General features: G+C 39.9%; 1 protein-coding gene across 1 annotated transcript in view; it reads left to right on the top strand.

The window, feature by feature from the left end:
* CDS1 (CDP-diacylglycerol synthase 1) overlaps positions 1 to 20,189 on the top strand; it is a 30,553-nt gene extending 10,364 nt beyond the window's left edge. Inside the window, exons 3-13 of the mRNA XM_030450665.1 lie at positions 196 to 292; positions 4,541 to 4,638; positions 6,310 to 6,449; positions 7,928 to 7,986; positions 10,218 to 10,300; positions 11,384 to 11,471; positions 12,025 to 12,093; positions 12,873 to 13,025; positions 15,867 to 15,986; positions 17,939 to 18,042; positions 19,225 to 20,189. Coding sequence (XP_030306525.1) covers positions 196 to 292; positions 4,541 to 4,638; positions 6,310 to 6,449; positions 7,928 to 7,986; positions 10,218 to 10,300; positions 11,384 to 11,471; positions 12,025 to 12,093; positions 12,873 to 13,025; positions 15,867 to 15,986; positions 17,939 to 18,042; positions 19,225 to 19,354 — 1,141 coding nt within the window. The 3' untranslated portion in view covers positions 19,355 to 20,189. The remainder of the gene's footprint in view (positions 1 to 195; positions 293 to 4,540; positions 4,639 to 6,309; positions 6,450 to 7,927; positions 7,987 to 10,217; positions 10,301 to 11,383; positions 11,472 to 12,024; positions 12,094 to 12,872; positions 13,026 to 15,866; positions 15,987 to 17,938; positions 18,043 to 19,224) is intronic.
* Positions 20,190 to 20,485: the final 296 nt, after the last annotated feature.

Here is a 20,485-nt window from a genome sequence, read left to right as displayed (position 1 = left end):
AAAGATGTTTAACTTCAATTTCTTTTACTCTGTATCCTGGTTAGTTGATTCTGTGTTTCTTGCCATGTGTTGTGTTAAGCACAAAAAAGTCTGTAACTCCCACCATTGCTGATGCACTTTAATCTCTACTTAGTAAGGGAAGTGGTATTTATTTATAACTGCTTGCTTTTTATTCTCTTCTTTTTTTTTAAATAGATGGAAAAATTGGTGGATCCGTGGAATTCTCACTCTAGCTATGATTTCTGTGTTTTTTCTGATCATATACTTGGGATCATTTATGCTGATGCTTTTGGTAAGTTTGTTTAAATAAATTCTGACGTAATAGGTACCTCATCTCTTTGTTCATTGTAGTTAAGACAACTGGAAGCAAACTGCAAAGACAGTTCAGAGCAATTTGTCTCTTATTTGTGCAATTATAAATACTTCTGAAAAATACTGAACAAATTCACAGCTAGGCCTTGTGGATTAAGGACTTCTTATATAATGAAATTATTTTTTTAAAACAGGAATTAAAGTAACACAAGTTACTTGATTGTTGCCTTGAAGTTTACTAAACTAGTGACATCTGTTTCATTTGCCAGTTGTTATCTCCTACAGTTACTCAGTTATTTTTTTTGAGGTTTAGAGAAAAACTGCCCTCAGCCCCCCCCCCCCCCCAAAAAAAAAACCCACAAAACTGGAGAAACAAGAGTTTCATTTTTGAGGTTGAGTGAAGCAGGCAGCTCTGGTGTGTTGTCTGAGAGTTGGCACTGAAAGGCTTTCTTCAGGAATGCTCCATTAATGCTCTGCTTCTCTACTGAGGTGCTTTGTAGCCTTAAATTTATCTGTATAATGGAGTTATTTCCTTTCCAAGGTACAGAGATAAAGTACATTCTTAGGTCATGAAGTGAAATATTAATACACCCTGCATACCCAGTCAGCCTTTACTTCTTCCTGACATAATTTCTATTGATTAATGGTTTAACTATCTTTCCCAGTCATGGCAAGTAACAGGAAGGGAAATGGATTCTAAAATAGTGAAATGGGTCCTTCTGGTGCCCATTGTGTACAGCTGCTTTGATTTTTGACTTTTAAGTTTGTTTAACTGCTTTTACTTTTTTTTATGGCCTTCTGTGAAACACCTTTTGTATTCTCTTTATAGAATAATTTAGAAAAAGACCTTTAGCACAGAGGTAAACTGCACAACTATAAACCTAACAATCCACCACTAAACCATGTCCCAAACCTTGCTCCAGCCTTTTTCAGGTAGCTGTAGAGAGCTAAAAGGTCAATAAGGTCTCCCCTCAGCCTCCTTTTCTCCAGGATAAACAACCTCAGTTCCCTCAGCTGCTCCTCATAATATTGTTCTCCAGACCCTTCTCCAGCTTTGTTGCCTTTCTCTGGAACACACTCCAGCACCTCAATGTCTTTCATGTGGTTCTCGCAGAACTGAACACAGCACTCGAGGTGCAGCCTCACCAGAGCTGAGTACAGGGGCACCATCACTGCTCTTCTCCTGCTGGACACACCATTCCTGATACAGGCCAGGATGCTGATGGCCTTCTTGGCCACACTGTTAGGTCATATTCATCTAGGTGTCAACCAGCACCCCCAGGTCTTTTTCCTCTGGGCATCCTTCCAGCCACTCTTCCACAAGCCTGTAGTGTTGCCTGGGTTTGCTGTGACCCAAGTACAAGATGCAGCACTTGGCCCTGTTAAATCTCATACAAGTGGCCTTAGCCCATGGTTCCAGCCTGTCCAGATACTTCTGTAGAGCCTTCCTACACTCAGGCTGATCAACACTGCCACCCAACTTGGTGTCATCTGCAAACTTGCTGAGGGTACACTTGATCCCCTTATGCATATCTGTAATAAAGATATTAAAGAGAACTGGTCTTAACAGTGAGTCCTGGAGAATACAACTTGTGATCAGCTGCCAACTGGATTTAAGTCCATTTGCCACAACTCCTTGTACCCAGCCATCCAGCCATCTTTTTACCCAGGGAAGAGTACTCTTGTCCAGACCAGAAGCAGCCAGTTTCTCCAGGCGAATGCTGTGGGAAACAGTGTCAAAGGCTTTACTAGAGTCAAGGTAGACAACATCCACAGCATTTTGCTCATCTGCTAAGCAGGTCACCTTGTCATAGAAGGAGATCAGGTTTGTCAATCAGTAACTGCCTTTCTTAAACCCATGCTGACTGGCTGTTCACCTGGTTGTCTGGTGTGTTCTGCATGATGGCACTAAAGATGCAGTTCCCTGGATCTTCCCTCCAGTCCATTTTGTAGATAAGCATCACATTTGCCAACCTACACTCACCCAGGATCTCCCCAATTAGCCAGGACTGCTGATAAATAATTGAAAGGGGCTTGGTGAGCTCTTCTGCCAGCTCCCTCAGTACCCATTGGTGCATTCCATCAAATCCCATAGACCTTTGTGTCTACGTGGTGTACCAGGACACTAACCATTTCCCCTTGGGTTATGGGGCTTTGCTCTTGCTCACTCATCCCTGTCTTCCAGCTCAGAGGGCTGAGTACCTGAGCTTACTACTAAAGACTGAGGCAAAGAATGCATTAAGTACCTCATCCTTTTACTCATCCTTTGCCACTACATTTTCCCCCAATGCCTCCAATAAAGGAATGGTATTTTTCTTAGCCCTTCTTTTGTTATGAATGTTGTTATAGAAACATTTTTATTGTTTCTTACAGCAGTATCCAGATTAAGTTCTAGTTGGGTTTTGGTGCTTCTTATTTTCTCCCTGCATAACCTCATGGAATTCTTGTAGATTTCCAGAGTTGTCTGCCCTTCTTCCAATGGTCATAAGGTCCCTTTTTGTCCCTATATTATCTTGAGAGATTGGAATACTATTTCACCAGTTTTATGATCTGCATTACAGCCTCTATATAGGGATTAGTCTGGTATGTATTTCCTGTTTTCAGGTGAATGACATATAAACTAATAATTTTTTTTTTCATTAATGGAGGATTTTCTTTTCTGTGTGTGAAAAAACAACAAAAAAAGTCCCTTCAAAGTGTAGGTCATTGTAGAGATTTTTTTAAAAATTTTTTCAGTCCTTCCTTTAGTGTTTATTCCATTTGATAATAATGATAACAAACAGAAAAGAACTAATCCATTTGCAGTGTGAGTCAATGTATTCATGGTATACTCTGAGATTCCATTCATGGGCAAAGCTATCCAGAGATGAACCAAAAAGTAATTAGTTAGTATAGAATTGGAGTAGAGTCCTTCCTCTATGGTACCATAAGGGAAAAACTCGTTCTTCTAATATAATTAACTGTTCACAAAGTTGGCATTTGAGACTATGGAAATAGAGGAGGACAGGGGAAAAAACCCAGTTTTGTTCATTATTTCATTTCACTGTAATCAAGTAGCTTACATTTTAAATAAGAACTGTTGTGCTAAACCCAAATCTTATTACTGAGACTGAAAATGCCCAGACACTTGTAGGAAAGGTAATCCAGTGACGTTCAGAGGACAAGCCCTGAGACTGCTCTGAAAAGCTGGGATGCATGTTTTGTGTTTGCCTACTGCTAAGGTAACAGGCAGAAGCTTTTTTTCTCCTCGGGGTAACCAACACAAGCTTTGGCTCCCAGTGTCCTTTTCTAGTGCAAGGTGCAATCCTTTGTTGTTGCTCTTGGATATAGCATTTAGGTTTTATCACATAGGCTAAACAGAAGAAAGAGCATGAGACAGAGGAGATTTGAATTTAACTAACTGAGGTGGTATGAGACTGTTTTGTACTTGCACAGGTTAAGCAAGATGAAAATGCAGGTGGTAAGAGAATATTGCAAAATCTGGCATGCAGGCGTGGGAGTCATTGTGGATAGGTTCTTATTCCTGCCTCTGCATGGCATTACTGGTGACCTTTGTTGGGCAATACTTCATGTCTGGACAGGGCAATCTGCTTGGTGACCGTGGATTAGACAAAACTATTAAAGTCCTTAGGAGCCCAGAGACTTACAGGACATACTACTAGACTTGCACAGGCAAGCACTGAAGTAGATCAACAAAACAAAAGGAAGGCTGTGGAGGGTTTGACATTCAGGGCTGGGTGAGATAATCTTTCCTTCTAATCACCAATACTGATTGCCTTTCATGAGACACTTGCTAGTGGAAGAATGTGTGTGGCCAAGTTGTGTTGCTATTTGTTATCCTAGAAAATGTTTCTGAAACTAAATATAAAGCTAAAATTTAGCTGAAAGAAACAGAAGAAAGAGCCTTCTTTCAAGGAAGTTCTTTTGACCTGCTGCTGCCAAACTATTATAATGAAGAGAAGTCAGGATCTTTCCCTTGTTTCACGAGCATATTCTTGTAGGTATCCCACTGCTTTTTTTCTCTGCATGCCTAGTGGTTTTGAGGTTTGGGAGGGGGGTGTTAAATGGAGCTTTAGTTTTCCTTGTACTTGCTTTGAAGTTCTCTGTTTTCTGTGTGCAGTTTGAATTCAGAATAATTTCTCCCCTTAATGCAGGTTGCAGTGTTATTTACTGCCTTTAAGAAACAAATGCAGCATATTTACATAGTTTTTTATTTCTCTTATTTTAGGTCTTAAGCATCCAAGTGAAGTGTTACCATGAAATCATTACTATAGGTTACAGAGTCTACCACTCATATGATTTACCATGGTTTAGATCCCTCAGCTGGTGAGTAGCAAGCAAGAACATCAATAAGTAGGACATGAAACTTGAAAATCTTCATGTTCTTCATACACTGACATCTGTCTCTAATACAGAATTCTGTAGTTGTAATCCACTTGTGAGCTTGCACAAGTTGCTTGTGCCTTTTACTTCTTCAGTTGTTTTGCTTTTTATAAATATGTCTATTAAGTACACATAAACATATGAATGCATATGTGCTTTAAGTCAGAATCGAGCACATGTAAGCTAGGAGCAACTTTACTGTTTGCTGTGGTGGATTCCCACTGTCAGCTCTCCTGTTAATGCTGATTGGTTCCCCTCTAGTCACTCTTGGATTATCCAGGCGACTGATCTGTTGTCTTTTTTTATTCCATGGCTTCTGGATTTACAGCTATAGCAGTCTTGTACATGAATTATTTGGCAGTGTTGCCAAAATTTTCACAAGGAGGAAATGTTGACTCTACCACTTAGCCTGCTTTGGAAGTTGACCACTTTCACCTGTGGAGCTCAAAATCAACTCCTCTGCATTGCCACACTAGTTAACATCAAAGCTGCTTTAAGTCCAGCATTGTGCCACTGAGATAAATATCAACATAATGATGATGAGAGAATCCTGTTAGTAATTGGAACATCAGCTGTTTGGCTTACTGCAAAGTGAGCATTAACATCTACTGTGGGAAGAGAATGAGTACTGGCAGCTCTGGGACTATCTGCAGGTCACAAATTTTTATCTTCTGTGGCTCCGTATGGTAATAAGCCAAAGAGTATGTTGCCTAGAGTGGTGCACCTCTTAGTGGTTTTGGATTTGCTATTTAATGGTTTTTATTGAGTATTTCCTTGACATTTGAGGGTAACAAAGAGTAACCTGGCTTGTGTGAAAACCTTTGACAGAACTTCTTGTGTACTGACTGTTCTGACTGAAAGGAATTTCTTTGAAGATCCTTCAGAAAGAGATGGCTGAAGGTGACATTTCACCTCTGTTGAACCTTGGGTGTGGTCATACACCCACAAAATTATTTTAATGAGTTTGTAGTAATAGCTGCATTTGCTACTTATTTAATAGCTTTAACCCTATAAAATTATTGTGCAGTCAAGAAAGCTAAAAGGCAAAGTGCATGGTGAAGTGGAGCAGGGAATGCATCAGTAACCCTTTCAGATGAGTATTTTCAGGCCATGTGGCAAAAGTATAATTACAGTCAGGTCCTCAAGCTCCATGTCAGGTTTGCTGTCCTATAACCTCAGAGGATGTGTGGTGCAAGTACCTTTTTAAGGCAGAAATCACAAACTACTCCTACTTGGACACAGGAATATGCCAAATTGCTGGGTCAATATCAACAATAGGAGGTACTCATACTGTACTTTTTAAACATCTGAATAGGACATGCATAGTGGAGTGGAGTATTCAGTACCATAGTTAAGGATGATAAATTTTCCACCTGTACCCTGCAAAATGTATTTGTTTTTCTAGTGTGGTTGCTTTAGAAGGAAATAACAAAAATTGGCTTGTCTAAGGAGACAGTGACCCAGAGCTATAAGAGGGAATTTATACTTTAATTTTATTTTCATCACATCTTTTCTACCCTTTTGGTTTTCCTTTTGTGTGTTGTGTTTATTGCGTTTTTAAGAATGATGCTTAACATAAATCTTGAATTAACTGTTAGGTGCTGTGTATTGTAGGTACTTCTTGCTGTGTGTGAACTACTTCTTTTATGGGGAGACTGTAGCTGATTACTTTGCTACATTTGTTCAGAGAAGGGAACAGCTTCAATTCCTAATTCGTTACCACAGGTTTATATCTTTTGCACTCTATTTAACAGGTAAGTGGAGGAAATAGCAAAATGAAAGAATTTTGTGCTGCCTTTGGTTTTGGGCTTGGGGGTTTTTCTGTTTTTTAATTGCTTTATGTACTTTCAGTTTCTTTTTCCCCTTTATGTTTGAAGAAATTAGGTGCTTGCAGTTACATTTTTCTTGTCAAAAGATGAATGCAAATTTTGTGTTCACTGAGAAGCAGCAGCCTAAACAAGTAGATGAGCTTGAGAGAGGTGAGCTGGTAGCTCTGAAGGGAAGTTAGCATGAATTAATTTTGATCTCTGTAGAAATGGGGTTCATTACCTGAGTACATCAATGCTGTTTTGGCAGTCTGTGGAGGTTACTTGTATGTGTAATCATTGTGCTGGGTTGATGCTTTATTGTGCAAGTGTTGTGCTAGGTCCACAGCAGTAAGATTGACCAATGTATTTTAAGATGATTATTCAAAATGCCCAAGGCTTTATTTTGTGTTCAAGATGTTCAGATGCTCGCCTCATTTTTCCTCCCACTTTTGAAAAGCCACTTCTCTAGGAAGAAAAGATAGAAGCAGTCAGTCTTGTGGCATATTGCTTTGTGAACATGTAAATATAGTCCACAGTGTTTTCAGCAGTGCAGTTAAAATGACTTTAGCTTCAGATTGGCTGAAAGAGCAGGGGAGTGCTATGCTACAAATATTTGTAAAATATATTAAGAAACCTGATCTTCATGATGAACTGTTAGTCTGTTTGATGCTCATTTTTTGTTTAGAACAAGAAAAAGAAGACTACTCTGTGCTTAGATCACAAAACTTGAAATCAGCTGTGCAAGACTGGACCTTTTTCAGCTGCCTTTCTCTTGAGGAAGCTACCTTACCCTCTGAGTGCTGCAGGGTGCTGAGGGGAGACATCAGAGAAGCCAGTCAGGAGTCACATCAGGAGGCAGAGCATAGCAGAGCCCCTTGGTGGCTGTTGCATTGGGATTGTGTGCTCATGAGGGGCTGTCTCTAGGGTCTTCTGAAGGAGTCTGACTCCACTGGTGCAGGAGGTTGCCCTAGGAGTGGGGGGAGAAGAGGTCTCACCCAGAATGTTGATTTCAGTCAGCTAAATTCTCCAGTGCCTGCACTTCAGGCTTGCATTGTGTGCAGCCCTATGGCTGGCTGGGGGAAAGGGGCAAGCTGGTCTTTTCCCTTCTGTTATTTCTCTTAATTATTCAAAATCAGCTTGCTGGTTTTTGAGTGGTGTTTAATGGTGATGGTCTCCTCCCCTAAAAATTGATGTCTACAATGGGATCTTGTAATTATTGAAATGGTTGCTTTTTACTGCTGTTTACTAAATCATATTCTCTAATGAGAATAATTCTTCATGTACACTGAACTGAATACAAGCAAATGCTCCTAGCAGCAGAGGGACTGAAAGTTGCTTCAAGGGAAGCGAGTTACTGGTATATCACAGCTATATCACATAATTAAATCTAAGATGATACAAACTACACTTGCTTTGTTTTGCAGGCTTCTGCATGTTTGTTTTGAGTTTAGTGAAGAAGCATTATCGTCTGCAGTTTTACATGGTGTGTATTACCCACTGGGCTGTGGTCACTCATGTTATGAATGTCCCTAGAAACAGTCATGTTCCTGTAGTTGCAAAACAGCTTGGAAGGGCAATGTGGAAAATATGTTTGAACTGACAGGAACAGGAAGTCAGCTGGAGTTGGGCTGTTCAGTATCTGGTCACCTTGCAACTTATTCTTATGATGTCATGGGACGTGGCCTTTCAGGCAATGCAGCCTTTCACTGGGGAGCCCTTGTGCATATACACTGTGGTATGTTAAGCTTAGTGATAAGCTGATACAAGACATTCCTTGAGAAAGGGATATGCATCTACCTCCCAGGTCTGAAGCCAAACAATTTAGCTCAGGTGGGAAGTGGTTCTTGTGACTCAAGTGTTAAGTTCTAGAGGCCCCACTGAAGCAGTATGAAAGGAATAAATCTTAACCCCTATGTGGAAGATTTATTCTGTGACACTTAACATCAGTTCTGGTCTCCTGCTCAACTGAGCCTCCGTTGATCATTGATCTTTTAAAAGAAACCAGTTTTCTCATCTCTCATATTTGCCCACCTAATAAATAACATCGGAGATAACCAAAAGCTTTTCCTTTTATGTATCCTGTAGATACATGCTGAAAACAGCGCAGGTGAAAACAAGGCAAAAAAAAACCATTCCCACAAAACCCCACCCAAACCAAGAACAAACCCCCCAAGAACAAAACCCTTACTCACACACCACACACCCTCCTTCTATGCTGAAGTGAGAAGCAACACTAAAACTGTAATGTACAGCTTCTGTCATTAAAGAAATCAAGCAGTCAGGGCATTGTGCATCCTTAAATATTTCCTTAAGCTCTGAGCATGCAGGTGCTACAGTTAACCCCTCTGTTTCTACAGTGCTTTAGATAGCACTTTATCACTGAGGAGTCCTAATTCTGTCCTTGGACTTAGCTGAGCCCTGTATGAGCATAGCAAAAAATTGTTTTTCTCAAAAAAATATACCCTGTTTGCGGGAGAACTTGCCTGGCAGGGAGATGCAGCTTTTCTAGGAGAGATGTTCTTTATAGTCTAATCTGCAAAAAAAGTCTGCATCTTCAGATTGGCACAAGGTAAATATAAATCAATAATACATTATGATAAATTATAATTTTTCCATTATTTTTTCCTTTTTGCCCTTTCCTAGACAGAAGGCAGAAAAAAATATGGGATTGGTCATATGACTCGGTGCCTGCCCAGAAAAACATTAAGGACTGACTGCTTAAGAATTGCAATATTACAGAGGAAAGCTGGTTGTTTGGGGTTCTTTTGTTCCCTGTGTGGCAATACACTGTTTGGACAGGCAGGGAGACCAGCCACTTGGTCTTAGATGGTTTTCCAGAATCACTGTACAAATGCTAAAAATTTTGCTGCAGGTATTTTTTAATTAACCAACAGGTAATATTTTCAGAAACCTCCAGTCAGTTCTTTCACCCCTTTCAGCCTTCTTGAATTGTCTTAACTAGAAGTAGATGCTGGCTGCCATAGGAAAATGTGATAAGAGAGTTAAAGGACTAGACATTCTGATTGTTAAGTCACCCAGACACTTAGAGCACTTAAATTTGGTGTTTCATGGAAAAACTAACATGATTTAAAAGGTTTTGGAAAAATAAAGTCTATTGTAGAATCTTTACTGGTAAATTATTTGGAAACAACTTTATTTTACACTGGGGCTACAGCATAAACACCAAGTATGTGCAGTAACATTAGGGAAAAGAACTGTTTAAATGACCATGTGCATAAAAATTAACAATTTGTTTTCTCTAATCCTGAGAATTTTAATGTTTCATAAGAGGACTGGTATTCTGTTATGAGAGATATCCATATCTGTGTAACACGACTCTTTTGTGAGTTGTTCATTGCCATTTTATTGTAACAGTTCTAACATGTCTTACGTATATACAGAATATCACATTGCTTACATTTCTTTGCTGCTTTCATGCTGAAGGTGCATGTCTTATTAAAGCAGATGTTAAACTGGGCATTAAAAAATTCTGGGTGGAGGTAAGTGCTGGGGAGCCCAGTTACAGTTTCAGTACTTGCTTCAGAAAGCCAGCTAACGTGTGATAATCTGTATGCACACATCTCTCACATTACCACATTAGATTTGGTCTTTCCTATGAGCTCCTAAGTAGCTCCTCTAGCTGACATGCCAGTATTTATCAAGGTGTATGGGTTGGTGTTCTCACTAACTGTTGTGTTGTTGCATTGTTAACAGTTCGCATGGACTCATGTCACTTTGCTGATCACTGTAACTCAATCTCATCTTGTCATCCAAAATCTCTTTGAAGGCATGATCTGGTAAGGGAATAGTAATACATTGATTTGTAACTCTTGCATTGAAAGGTTGGTTCTTTTACATAGATCTGGTTAGGGAATGATTGTGGATATTGTTGGGTCATCTTAATGCCCCATTTCCAGTAATATAGTAAATTTTGATGATGCAGTTAAACTTGATTACTTAAAAAATCACTTCTCAAAGAGAGGATGTGTTTTCCCACCCCCCACTTCTTTAGGGCCAAGGGTAACTGCCCAGTTGAGAAAGAAGGAAGAAGCACGTGGAAGATGATTTGTGTTCTTCCAAGGACATAATACTACTCGTTCTTGTGTATCTTTTCCTGATATATGTTCAACCAGGGAGATTATTGCAGAAAAGTTGTGCTCATAGTTAGAAAGCAAACTCAAAGCCTTTGGAAAATTTTGTGTAAACAAATTCTCTTCATAGTGATCATGTTCACATGCCAAAAATTGAACTTAGATGCCTTGCTAGCCTCCTATTTTTTTATTTCAGTTGATGCTAGGCAATTTGAGATGTCACCAAAACAGAATTTTAGCTTATTAATACGTACCTGTCTTGAGAAGGAAAAAAAAAGAGGTTAACAGACTTGAGTGACCAGTTCAGATGCTGTCTGCATGTGAAAAACAGTGAGCAAAGGCTGCTCCAAAACAGCAAGAAAGCAAAAAGAAATTTAAAAAAAATATTTAGGCATCATTAAATTTTACAAGGACTTTGCTTGCTTTGATGTTACCAATAACATTAACATGTTTATATATGTTGATTTCTTCTTAACTGTGGTACCAGTCTCAAAGCCTGATAGGCAAAAGCCAGCCTGTTCACCTTTTAAGCTCATGCACCAAAATAATACTTTAACTTGAACTAACATGGATCTGCAATGATCTTGATTAGCTGAAGACTAAAACCAGTGTAGCTAAATATACTGCTCATGGGGGAATTAGGTGAACACATTATGAAACATAATTCCTTCTGAATACAACAGAAGAAATCCCAGAAGAAAAGAAATGATGATGTTACAGTTTCTGGAGTGTGTTTGGGTCTGGGCAGCTTTTCTTTTTCTCTATGAAACTTTTAATGTCTTTCTCTAGGTTTCTGGTTCCAATTTCAAGTGTCATCTGTAATGATATTACTGCTTACATTTTTGGATTCTTCTTTGGCAGAACTCCATTAATTAAGGTATGTACTGATGCACTTCCTCACTAACAAGCTTTTACATTTTATAGCATTTTTGACACTTGTTCAAGAAAGTGTTAATGGAAAAATACTTTCAGCTGTACTGCATGATATATGTCTTTGCTAAAAGAACAAATTGACTATCCTGATTCTGAAGGCTTAAGAGTGGACACTGGGATCAATGTGAATGTGCACATTTCCAAGTCTTCTGCTTGAAGGAGCTGAGCTGTTGAATCAGGGTCAGCCTTAGCCAGGGGCAGGCAGCAACTTCCAGACAACATCAGCAGATGGGAAGGGAGTTCTCCATTCTCCCCAGTTGCCCAGTGGCACCAGCCAAACTGTGGGGCTCTTCCTACTTGCCTGGGACAGGTCCTAGCTGTAATTTATTTATGTTCAGTGGCTGCAGCTGCTGACATTCAGTATTTCACACATACTTTTTTTTTTTTTTCAAAGATACCAAGTAGGATCTTAATCTTCACAAATAAGGTCCAGAAATAGAGTAAAAAGGGTTCAGTAATGCAACTGATGAGGCTAATGCTCTCTCTTTTGTGCCTAGCTGTCTCCCAAGAAGACCTGGGAAGGATTCATTGGAGGCTTCTTTTCCACAGTTGTATTTGGATTTGTTGTAAGTAACCACAGGACTTTCCTTGTATATGTTCAGTCTTCAGCTTCCTGGTTTTGCTAGAGATAAAACTACTGATAAATTTAGTCATCTCAAACTGCTGAAAGCCTAGAACTTAGGGAGTGTTGTTTGGTTTTGGCTACAGAGTTCTGCCAATATTTATCTAGCTGTAAAGATGAGGCAAGGCTTTCACCTTTCCTGAATAGGTTCTACAACAAATTTTGACATTACTGTTACTATATCTGGAATTGTTTTATCTATCCCTGTTTTGAAATTCAAGTTTATTGACAACATTATTTAGGTTTTGTAAAGTAGTACTTTTGTATCACACACTTTATAATGTCATCTCTCCTGAGAAGTAGTTTACACTGGTGATATGCATAGAAGAGCATGAAGTAAGTGTTCTGATGAGTAATTTACCACCCAGATCAGCAGAACTTGTCACTGTCAGACTTTGCAGAAGCAATAGTTCAAGCTTCAATGGAGAACTGAACTGCAGAGAGATTATGAGTGGCTAACTTTTGGGATTTTAGAATGCAGAAATGTCCACTAGAAATTAATCAGAGAGACATGCAGTTTGGGAAATTATCACTAAGCACATTGAATGTTCACATTTGTCTGCCTTGTTGAAGCATTCTCCAACTTAAACAGGCTGGTTTTACTCCTTTCTGTATCTACTTGTTGATTTTCATTATCCTCAGCTTGCGATGAAAAAGCCATCAGGATGATTCTTGATGGTAACAATAAATGCCTAATTCAGAGGTCCTTGCTTTCCTTTTCAGTTTTCCTATTTTTTGGCTCAACATCAGTACTTCGTCTGCCCTGTGGAATATAACAGTGAAACCAACAGGTTTGTGACCGAGTGTGAACCTTCAGAGCTCTTCCAGATGAAGAAGTACTCTGTGCCACCATTGCTTCAGGCTTTGTTGGGATGGGTAAGAAAAAAAGGCTCCAGTTAAAGTATTGAAATCATACTTCCCAGCTTGAGTGGTTTTCCAAGCCAAGCTTTTTAGAGAAAGGTATCTAAATACTGGTGGTAAGTCTTGAAGAGTATGAACTGAACTGATACCATGAGCCTCTCTGTTGCTGAGATGAGGGAGGTTGCCACCCAAAGCAGAACTGAAATGGAGTCACACAAGGAAAGCTGCCTGTGTTCCTGTGGCCTGTGTTCACTTTGTGCTGCAGGTGTAACACTGCAGGAGAGAGAAGTTGAAGTGGTTACAAGAATAAAGCACAAATTTGAAAGTGTAGCAACCAAACCTAAGACTAAAAAATAATTCATGGCTACGGTTGGTACTTAGAAAAGCAAGATTACATCGAGAAAGCACCAATATTTGTATAGCAAATGAACATACTGTTGCTTCAGGGACTGTGAGTTTTATCGAAAATTTAATAGAGTTTTCTGCACAGAAGTATCATGTGGACTGAGTGGAAAGAAATCTTACTGTCTCCAGCTATATTGTGTATTCTGGCAAAGGGCATGGAGGTGGGAAAGCCAGTCTCATAGAGAGCTATGAGTTAATCCTAAAAAGAAATAGTAGCTCCACATGCACTTCTGGAGTACTTGTGCCCAGGCTCTGATGAGCCTTTAGAGAAGAGAATGAATTTTAGCAGTCTTTATAGAAAGTCAGATTGAACCAACTCGATTGGGCTTGGGTTGTTTTGTTTCGTTTTCCCTTTGTTACTCAATTCCTGATGATCTGTCCCAGAAATAGGACCCAATGTTATGTTTAGAAGACATTTTGCTTGGTGTCAAAAGATGCTGAGCTCTGTGTTCTTCTAACAAAACTGACTTAATTTCAACTCTGTCATGATTTAACACTGGCCCGGCAATTAAACTGAATAACAGATGCTCCCTATTAATCCCCCTCCCCTCCCTGATAAAGAAAGGAGACAGAATAAGGAGAGAGAGAGAGACTTATGGGTTGGAAACTAAACTACACAGCTTTAATGAAACAGTAATGATAAAAAGGAAAAAGCAGGGCAAACTCAAACTTTTCTATTCGACCATCTGAATGACCTAAAAGAAATGTGACTTAAGATAATGGCACAAAGTAGTGAAGAAGTTAATTGGTGTTGTCCAGCTGTGATGGAAATTAGAGACAGGAGGAACAGGATTTTACAGCTACAGATGGTGCCAGGTGAGGTGTGCTCTGCTTTCAGCAATGAGGCAAGCATAATGATCCCTCAAAGCTTGTATGGAGCTTGTATGATTGATTGACTTGAAAGTACTCAAAGTGAAGTTACAACCCAAACCAAAAAAACCCCAACAAGCCCAAAACATACCAACCAACAAAAAACCCACCTTTTTGTAATCTGTATCAGGAAGAAAAACAGGTCTCTTGTTGTCAGTTGAGTCTCTGTCCTGGTTTGGGCCAGGATAAAAGTAATTTTATGTCTTGTAATTTTGCTTTCAGCTAAGTCCCTTTGTAAGTAGCTGCACTTGCTGAAATTAACAGCAAGTTTCTCAGACAGTGTCTGCTTCTGGGACTGATAGCACTCGATGTTTATAGTTACAGCCAGAGACTGGTCTGCAGAACCAAGGCCACTGCTTAGTTCTGAGGAAGGAGAAAAGGAGTAAAAAGGTCACACCTGCAGCCCTCCTATATGGATGAGCGGACAAAATAAACGACCAAGATTGACCAGAGTGTTCCATCCCACACACATCATACTCAGTGTAAATTTGAAGGATCATGAGGGTCAAACCCTTTCCTGCTTCCCCTTCTTCCTCTGTCCCTGTTTGCTTCAGCATCCTGGGAGGATTCCATCCATTCCTCTGCCTATGGTCCTGATCTGTGCCAGCCCATATCTGTGTGTTCCTGCCTCCAGCTCCTGACTGCTGCTCACTCCAGGAGTCCAGCCTGGACTTTCCCAGGGCTGCCCTGCAGCCTCGGTGGTGACGTGAGAGTTACTGGGGGGAAGGGGTGAGGAATGTGGTATCAATTTTCCTGTATATTTGTATATACTTAGTAATTTTCCCTATTTATCATTATTGTTTCATTAAAGCTGTGTAGTTTAGTTTCCAATCCATAAGTCTCTCTCTCCCTTATTCTCTCTTCTTTCTTTATGAGGGAGGGGGATTAATAAGGAGTATCTGTTATTTGGTTTAATTGCTGTGCCAGTGTTAAACCATGACAGTCTCTCTTACCTGTAAGAAATTGAATAGATCAAACTAAATTTCAAGTGAGTGAGCAGGCTGAGGGGAATAATACCTGTTTAAATACAACCCCAAAAGTTGTAATAGAGGTAAACCTCTCTCCCATTATTACTGTATGTAAACAAATACGGCAGTGATGGACTAGTGCATAATTCATATCTGCCTTGTTGAGAGCACTTGAAAGAAGGCACAGTGAACTGTGTGAAGGTGACAGATTTGTAAAGATTGCACTTAAAAGAGCAATACTAGGAATTTGTGGAAAGGACCTTTGTTTATAGGAAATGGAGCTGGAAAAGCAGAGGCAGGAAATAAAAGAGAGTCCCATCCCATGTTATGGAATTAGTACTTATATTCATTAAGAGACTGGCTGAAAGCCCCATCTTTTGTGAAAGTTAACTGCTCTAGCAACCCCAAACAGGTGACCCTTCTCACATGACCAGACCTTTCAGTAGCTTTCTACAATGTGGTTACTTTTTCTTTCTTTTCAGTATTACTTTGTGGCAGGAGAGCTGGAGCTTTGTGGAAATTTGCTTTGGAACAGCCCCATTTTTAAACATTTAAGTTTAAAATGCCTACAGTGGAGCATAGTGAAACACAGTGTTAATTATTTTTCTTGTAGGAAACGGTGAATATGTACCCCTTTCAGATGCACAGCATTGCACTGTCAACATTTGCCTCATTAATTGGGCCCTTTGGAGGATTCTTTGCCAGTGGATTTAAAAGAGCTTTCAAAATCAAGGTGTGTAATGACTCCTGTAAGCCTCCTTTTTTTTTGTTTGCACTTTCAATTACAAAAATTGGTGGGTTGGGTTTGTTTGGGATGGGCTTTTTTTATCGCTCATTGTATTACCTGGTGTTTCTACTCAGGTGGGGTGCTGTTTGAGCTGGTTTTTTAGCATCAGCACTTTGTTTTGTCAGCTTATGTGTTGTTACTTGCGTGTTATTACACGAGACTTTAGTACTAGGGATAATTTGGTTTCAAATTTTGATTGATAATTTGTCTTCCAAGTTGTGTTAAAGAAGTGGTTTAGGCTAGCAGGATGTGAGGTGTTACACTTGACATGAAAGGCAATCTGTTGATGTCCCAGGAGCACTGACAGTCATTTGCCCTTTGGATCGTGGCTGGCTCTGTTTTACCAATAGCATTTTTGTCCTAGCAGATGGTGTCAGGCTCACCAAAGCATGAGATGTTTGGCTGCCTTTGCCAATACTGTGCTGCCTTGTAACAAGAGTGTGTATTGGCAAAGGATGTGACCTGCTAACCTCTGTTTATTGCAAGGTGTGCGCTGTCGCTTGTGGCAGTCTTGTCCCTGGCTGGTATTAAGTGGCAGCAGGAGTGTGGGAAGAGGGCAGCCCCAAATTTTCTCCCGACCTTCTTTATGTCTTGGTAGGACTGCTGTAATTATTATCCTGTTGCTTGTTGTTGTTCTTGTTGTTGTTCCCTATGTCCACCAGTCTGGCATGTGCTTTGCACAGGAGCGTATCAACCTCTCTGTTTATGCTGAACTCCCACACATGTCCCTGTACTTACCCCTCTTTCCTGCGCCGGTCTGAGCAGCTTGGCTGGCACTTTGCTAGTTCTGCAGCCTTGTGTGCTGTCCTACCTGTCCCTCCAGGTTGCACTTTTTGTGTGGAGAAGGACACTTGAGGGGGAAAAAATGCTTCTGAAAAACAGTGCTTATTCTTGAAGCAGAACATTAGAAATGAGTTGTTGGTGGGCTTTTTTTAATACTTTTGGGCCCTGCAGGGTGGCAACCACCAGACTGCCTGTCAGACAGGAGTATTGTGGAACTGTTAGTGAAGGCAGCACATAGGTTAAACTGGACACTCCATGCCTGTCCAGCACTGGAGTGGCATTAGCACGCAGCTGGTTTAACTCGCTGGCAGTAGTTACCCCACCTGACTAAGGTCACGATTTTCACCCACTGTGTACACAAGTGGATGACAAAAAGGATGTACGAGGGTAATTTGTCTGATAAAGCTGTTCTACAGACAAGACTGGGTAACACAAAGGTAGTGTATTTATTAAGCTTAGCTTGCATCAGAATTTTTTTTTTAAGTAGTGATAATTTTTTCACTACAGGGATTTTTGATTTTGTTAAATATATTTATGTTGTATGAACACATGATTTTTAGCTATGGCTACCAATAGCCCACTGAAGTAAGCAGCTGGTAGGATGACTTGCAAAGTTAGTGTTAGTAGAAAGAATCCTGGGGTTATTGCTTCTCTTGTAGCAAATGTGTGTTTCCTGGTAACAAGTGCTTCAGCAGCAGCTGCCAGTAGAGAGAGATAAAGCAATAGAAGTATTAAGGAGGAGAAGTAGATTCTGCAGAAGAAAGAAATTACATCCCTTAGCATCAGAGGCTTGCTGCAAAATGAAGTAGACAGAGGCATGCAAGTGTAATCAGTACTGGCAAACCCATCCCTGACCTATTGCTGTCCTCTTGTGTGATACTGCCAACCAGTTGTTTCATCTCTTCTTTTTCTTCTCACTCCCTGACTCACCTTTGCAACTAAAAACTCCTTTAGCAAAGGAGGCTCTTGCTAACTTCTGGCTCAGTGCAGTGAAACCATAGCTTATCTGCAGCCTTCCTGTGCTGCTGTCAAGTGAGACATCATGTGTGTGTTTCAGCAGGATCACTGACCACGAGTTTTTTTTGTTTCCCCTCCTCATCCTCCACAACCAAAAGGATTTTGCAGACACAATCCCTGGCCATGGTGGGATAATGGATCGCTTTGATTGTCAGTACCTGATGGCCACTTTTGTTCATGTCTATATCACCAGTTTCATAAGGTATGGGCTTTTTACAGTATCAACTACTTAAGTTTACATAGGAACTGTACCATTGCTACTCCATACAAAGTATGTTCTGCACTGTCAGTGTAGCAGAGATTGCAGGTTTCTGAATCTGATTTATGCAATGTTTTCAAATACAGAAATTAAGAAATTAAGAAAACGTGTCACTGCCTAGGATTTGTGTCAGATTCAAGCTATGCCTTAGTGTATCTGTGACTGCTGTTAAAGTAACATGTTCCCTAAGCACCAGAAAGTTTTGTGTAGCAGCCTCTTGGGAGTCTTACTAGAATTTACTGATTACAGAGAAGTATGAGGATGGCATTTTGAGGAGAAGGTTTGCTGTGGCATCTGTTTTCCCTGACTAGTGCCTGAAGAGCCTTTGGGTTGTTAGACTGTGAGTTCTTTCTGAAAGTTTCAGTATTTCTCAAGTCACTTGAGTTGGAATATTCTATTTGAGATTAAAACACTATAGTTAAATAGAAGAGACAGCTTCTTAAAAATACTGCACATCTTCCTTGAGCCACACCAGCTTCCAAGGAGGAGTCATGGAAATGACAATTCTCTTGCAATCAGTCATTTTAGTTCCTGGGGCAGGGAGCTATCAAGAGGTGTCCAAACTGATACATGTCCTGAATCCTATAAATGCATCTGCCTAAATAATTGTTAGATACCTAATCAGCAACAGATTCTTTGCCTCGTATTCAGTCCATCTTAACAGTGGACTGTAAGTAAATTACTACCAAAAACCAAGGATTTTGTTGAAGAAAGTTTGGTTTTATTTGTGGTTTTCTTTACTGACTTTGCCAACTTGCCCTTTAATTCAATAGTACACAGCTTATAAGGCAACAGATAGTGAACTAAAAAGATCTGTTGATGCAAATTGTTGATTACAGTGATTAAGGATGAATTTGTGACCCTTATTTGTCATAAGCTTTCTTAATATCCCCTTTTGACAGCAAATACAAGAAATGCTTTTTGGTTTGTGTTTGGATTGAGCTGAGGTGTATGCTGTGCCTGTAATGTTCAGTCAGGCACCCTGAGGAGACACAAAGAAATCCATAACTTGGTGTCTACAAAAAAGGGAAGGCATTGTTTGTGCAGCAAGAGGAAAACAGAAAGCTGTCAAAGTTTTTTCCAGAGCTACTGCTCACAAAAAAAATTTTCTGCTTTTATTGACAGGGGTCCAAATCCCAGCAAATTACTGAAACAGCTGTTGATACTTCAGCCTGAGCAACAACTGAGTGTGTATAAAACCCTGAAATCTCACCTTGTCGAAAAAGGGATCTTGGAGCCATCTCTGAGAGGGTAGCTTGGTAAAACAGAGGACCAGGAGAAACCTCCATTTACAAGAAGCCTGTGGAAAAGCATTGCAAATCTGCACATAGATAATACTAAAGGAAGAGCAGTTTGGTCTGGAAGATGTGAATGTTTCCTGAAATTAATGTGAATGCTATGACTGTATTTTACTCCCAAAGTAACTAAAATGCTTACAGAGTAACAGAAGTAACTTCTGCTGAATGTTTTAGTTTCTCAAGTGGATGGCAGCAGTCTTCCTTCAACACCCAGCCTGTTAGGCTTTGTATTTGAAAAACTCCAAAACATTCACTATTATTTTTCATGAGTTATTTAATACTGTAAATCCTAGCAACACTTTTCTGGCCTCCAGTAGTTACTGAAGCATAAACAGATGAGGCAGGTCACTTTTACATAGCCCAGTGCTGAAATTACAGTTGGCCAAACAATACTTGTTAGCCTGGTCAAAGGGGTACTTACATCCTGCTATATCAAACTACCTGCATTTACTAAATTGCTATGAAGATTAAACTTTGCTCTGTTTTTAGTTAAATACCTTTTGTATGAAACTATTTCTTGCTTTCAAGAGAAAAATATTTTTCTTGAAATGTAGCTGGACTGTTTAGGCTGGGGAGCTGCTGTTCTTTTTATGTCAATGTTAGGGATTTTAAAAAAGCATCTATGTCCAATAGTAGAGATTACTTGAGAAAATGTGATTCTCCAACCCAGTGAATAGATGGAGGAGAACCTAGAGTTTAAGCCCTTGTTTTCCATGGCCTGGTCAGTGTCTGAAGACAGTAATGCAAGTCTTACTCCTTGTACCTCTTCCTTCTTTTTCCATCTTTTTAAAAGCACTTTGAGGTCCTGAGTGAAAGTGAAGTTTAAGTGCTGTTTTATAATGTGCTACTCAGTGAAGGCAGAATCTTTTGTCTCATTAATGTGCACAGTGCAAAGCAGGATGTGTGGTTCATGAGCTGAGTGCTATTATCTATTAAGACGGTCCTCAAGCAAGCTGGGGTAACCACATAGGTGTTTGAATGGAGAAATTGTAGAAAACAGCTATTCTATAGACTTAGTGGGGCATATGAGGAAAGCCAGTGCTCTGGAGTTCTCAGTCCTAGTTGTTTTTTAACTTTTTTCATCATGT

This window comes from Calypte anna, chromosome 4B (genome assembly GCF_003957555.1).
Source record: "Calypte anna isolate BGI_N300 chromosome 4B, bCalAnn1_v1.p, whole genome shotgun sequence".
Classification (NCBI taxonomy): Eukaryota; Metazoa; Chordata; class Aves; order Apodiformes; family Trochilidae; genus Calypte; species Calypte anna.
The sequence above is the reverse complement of the archived record's forward strand: the minus strand, read 5'-3'. Positions and strand labels throughout refer to the sequence as shown.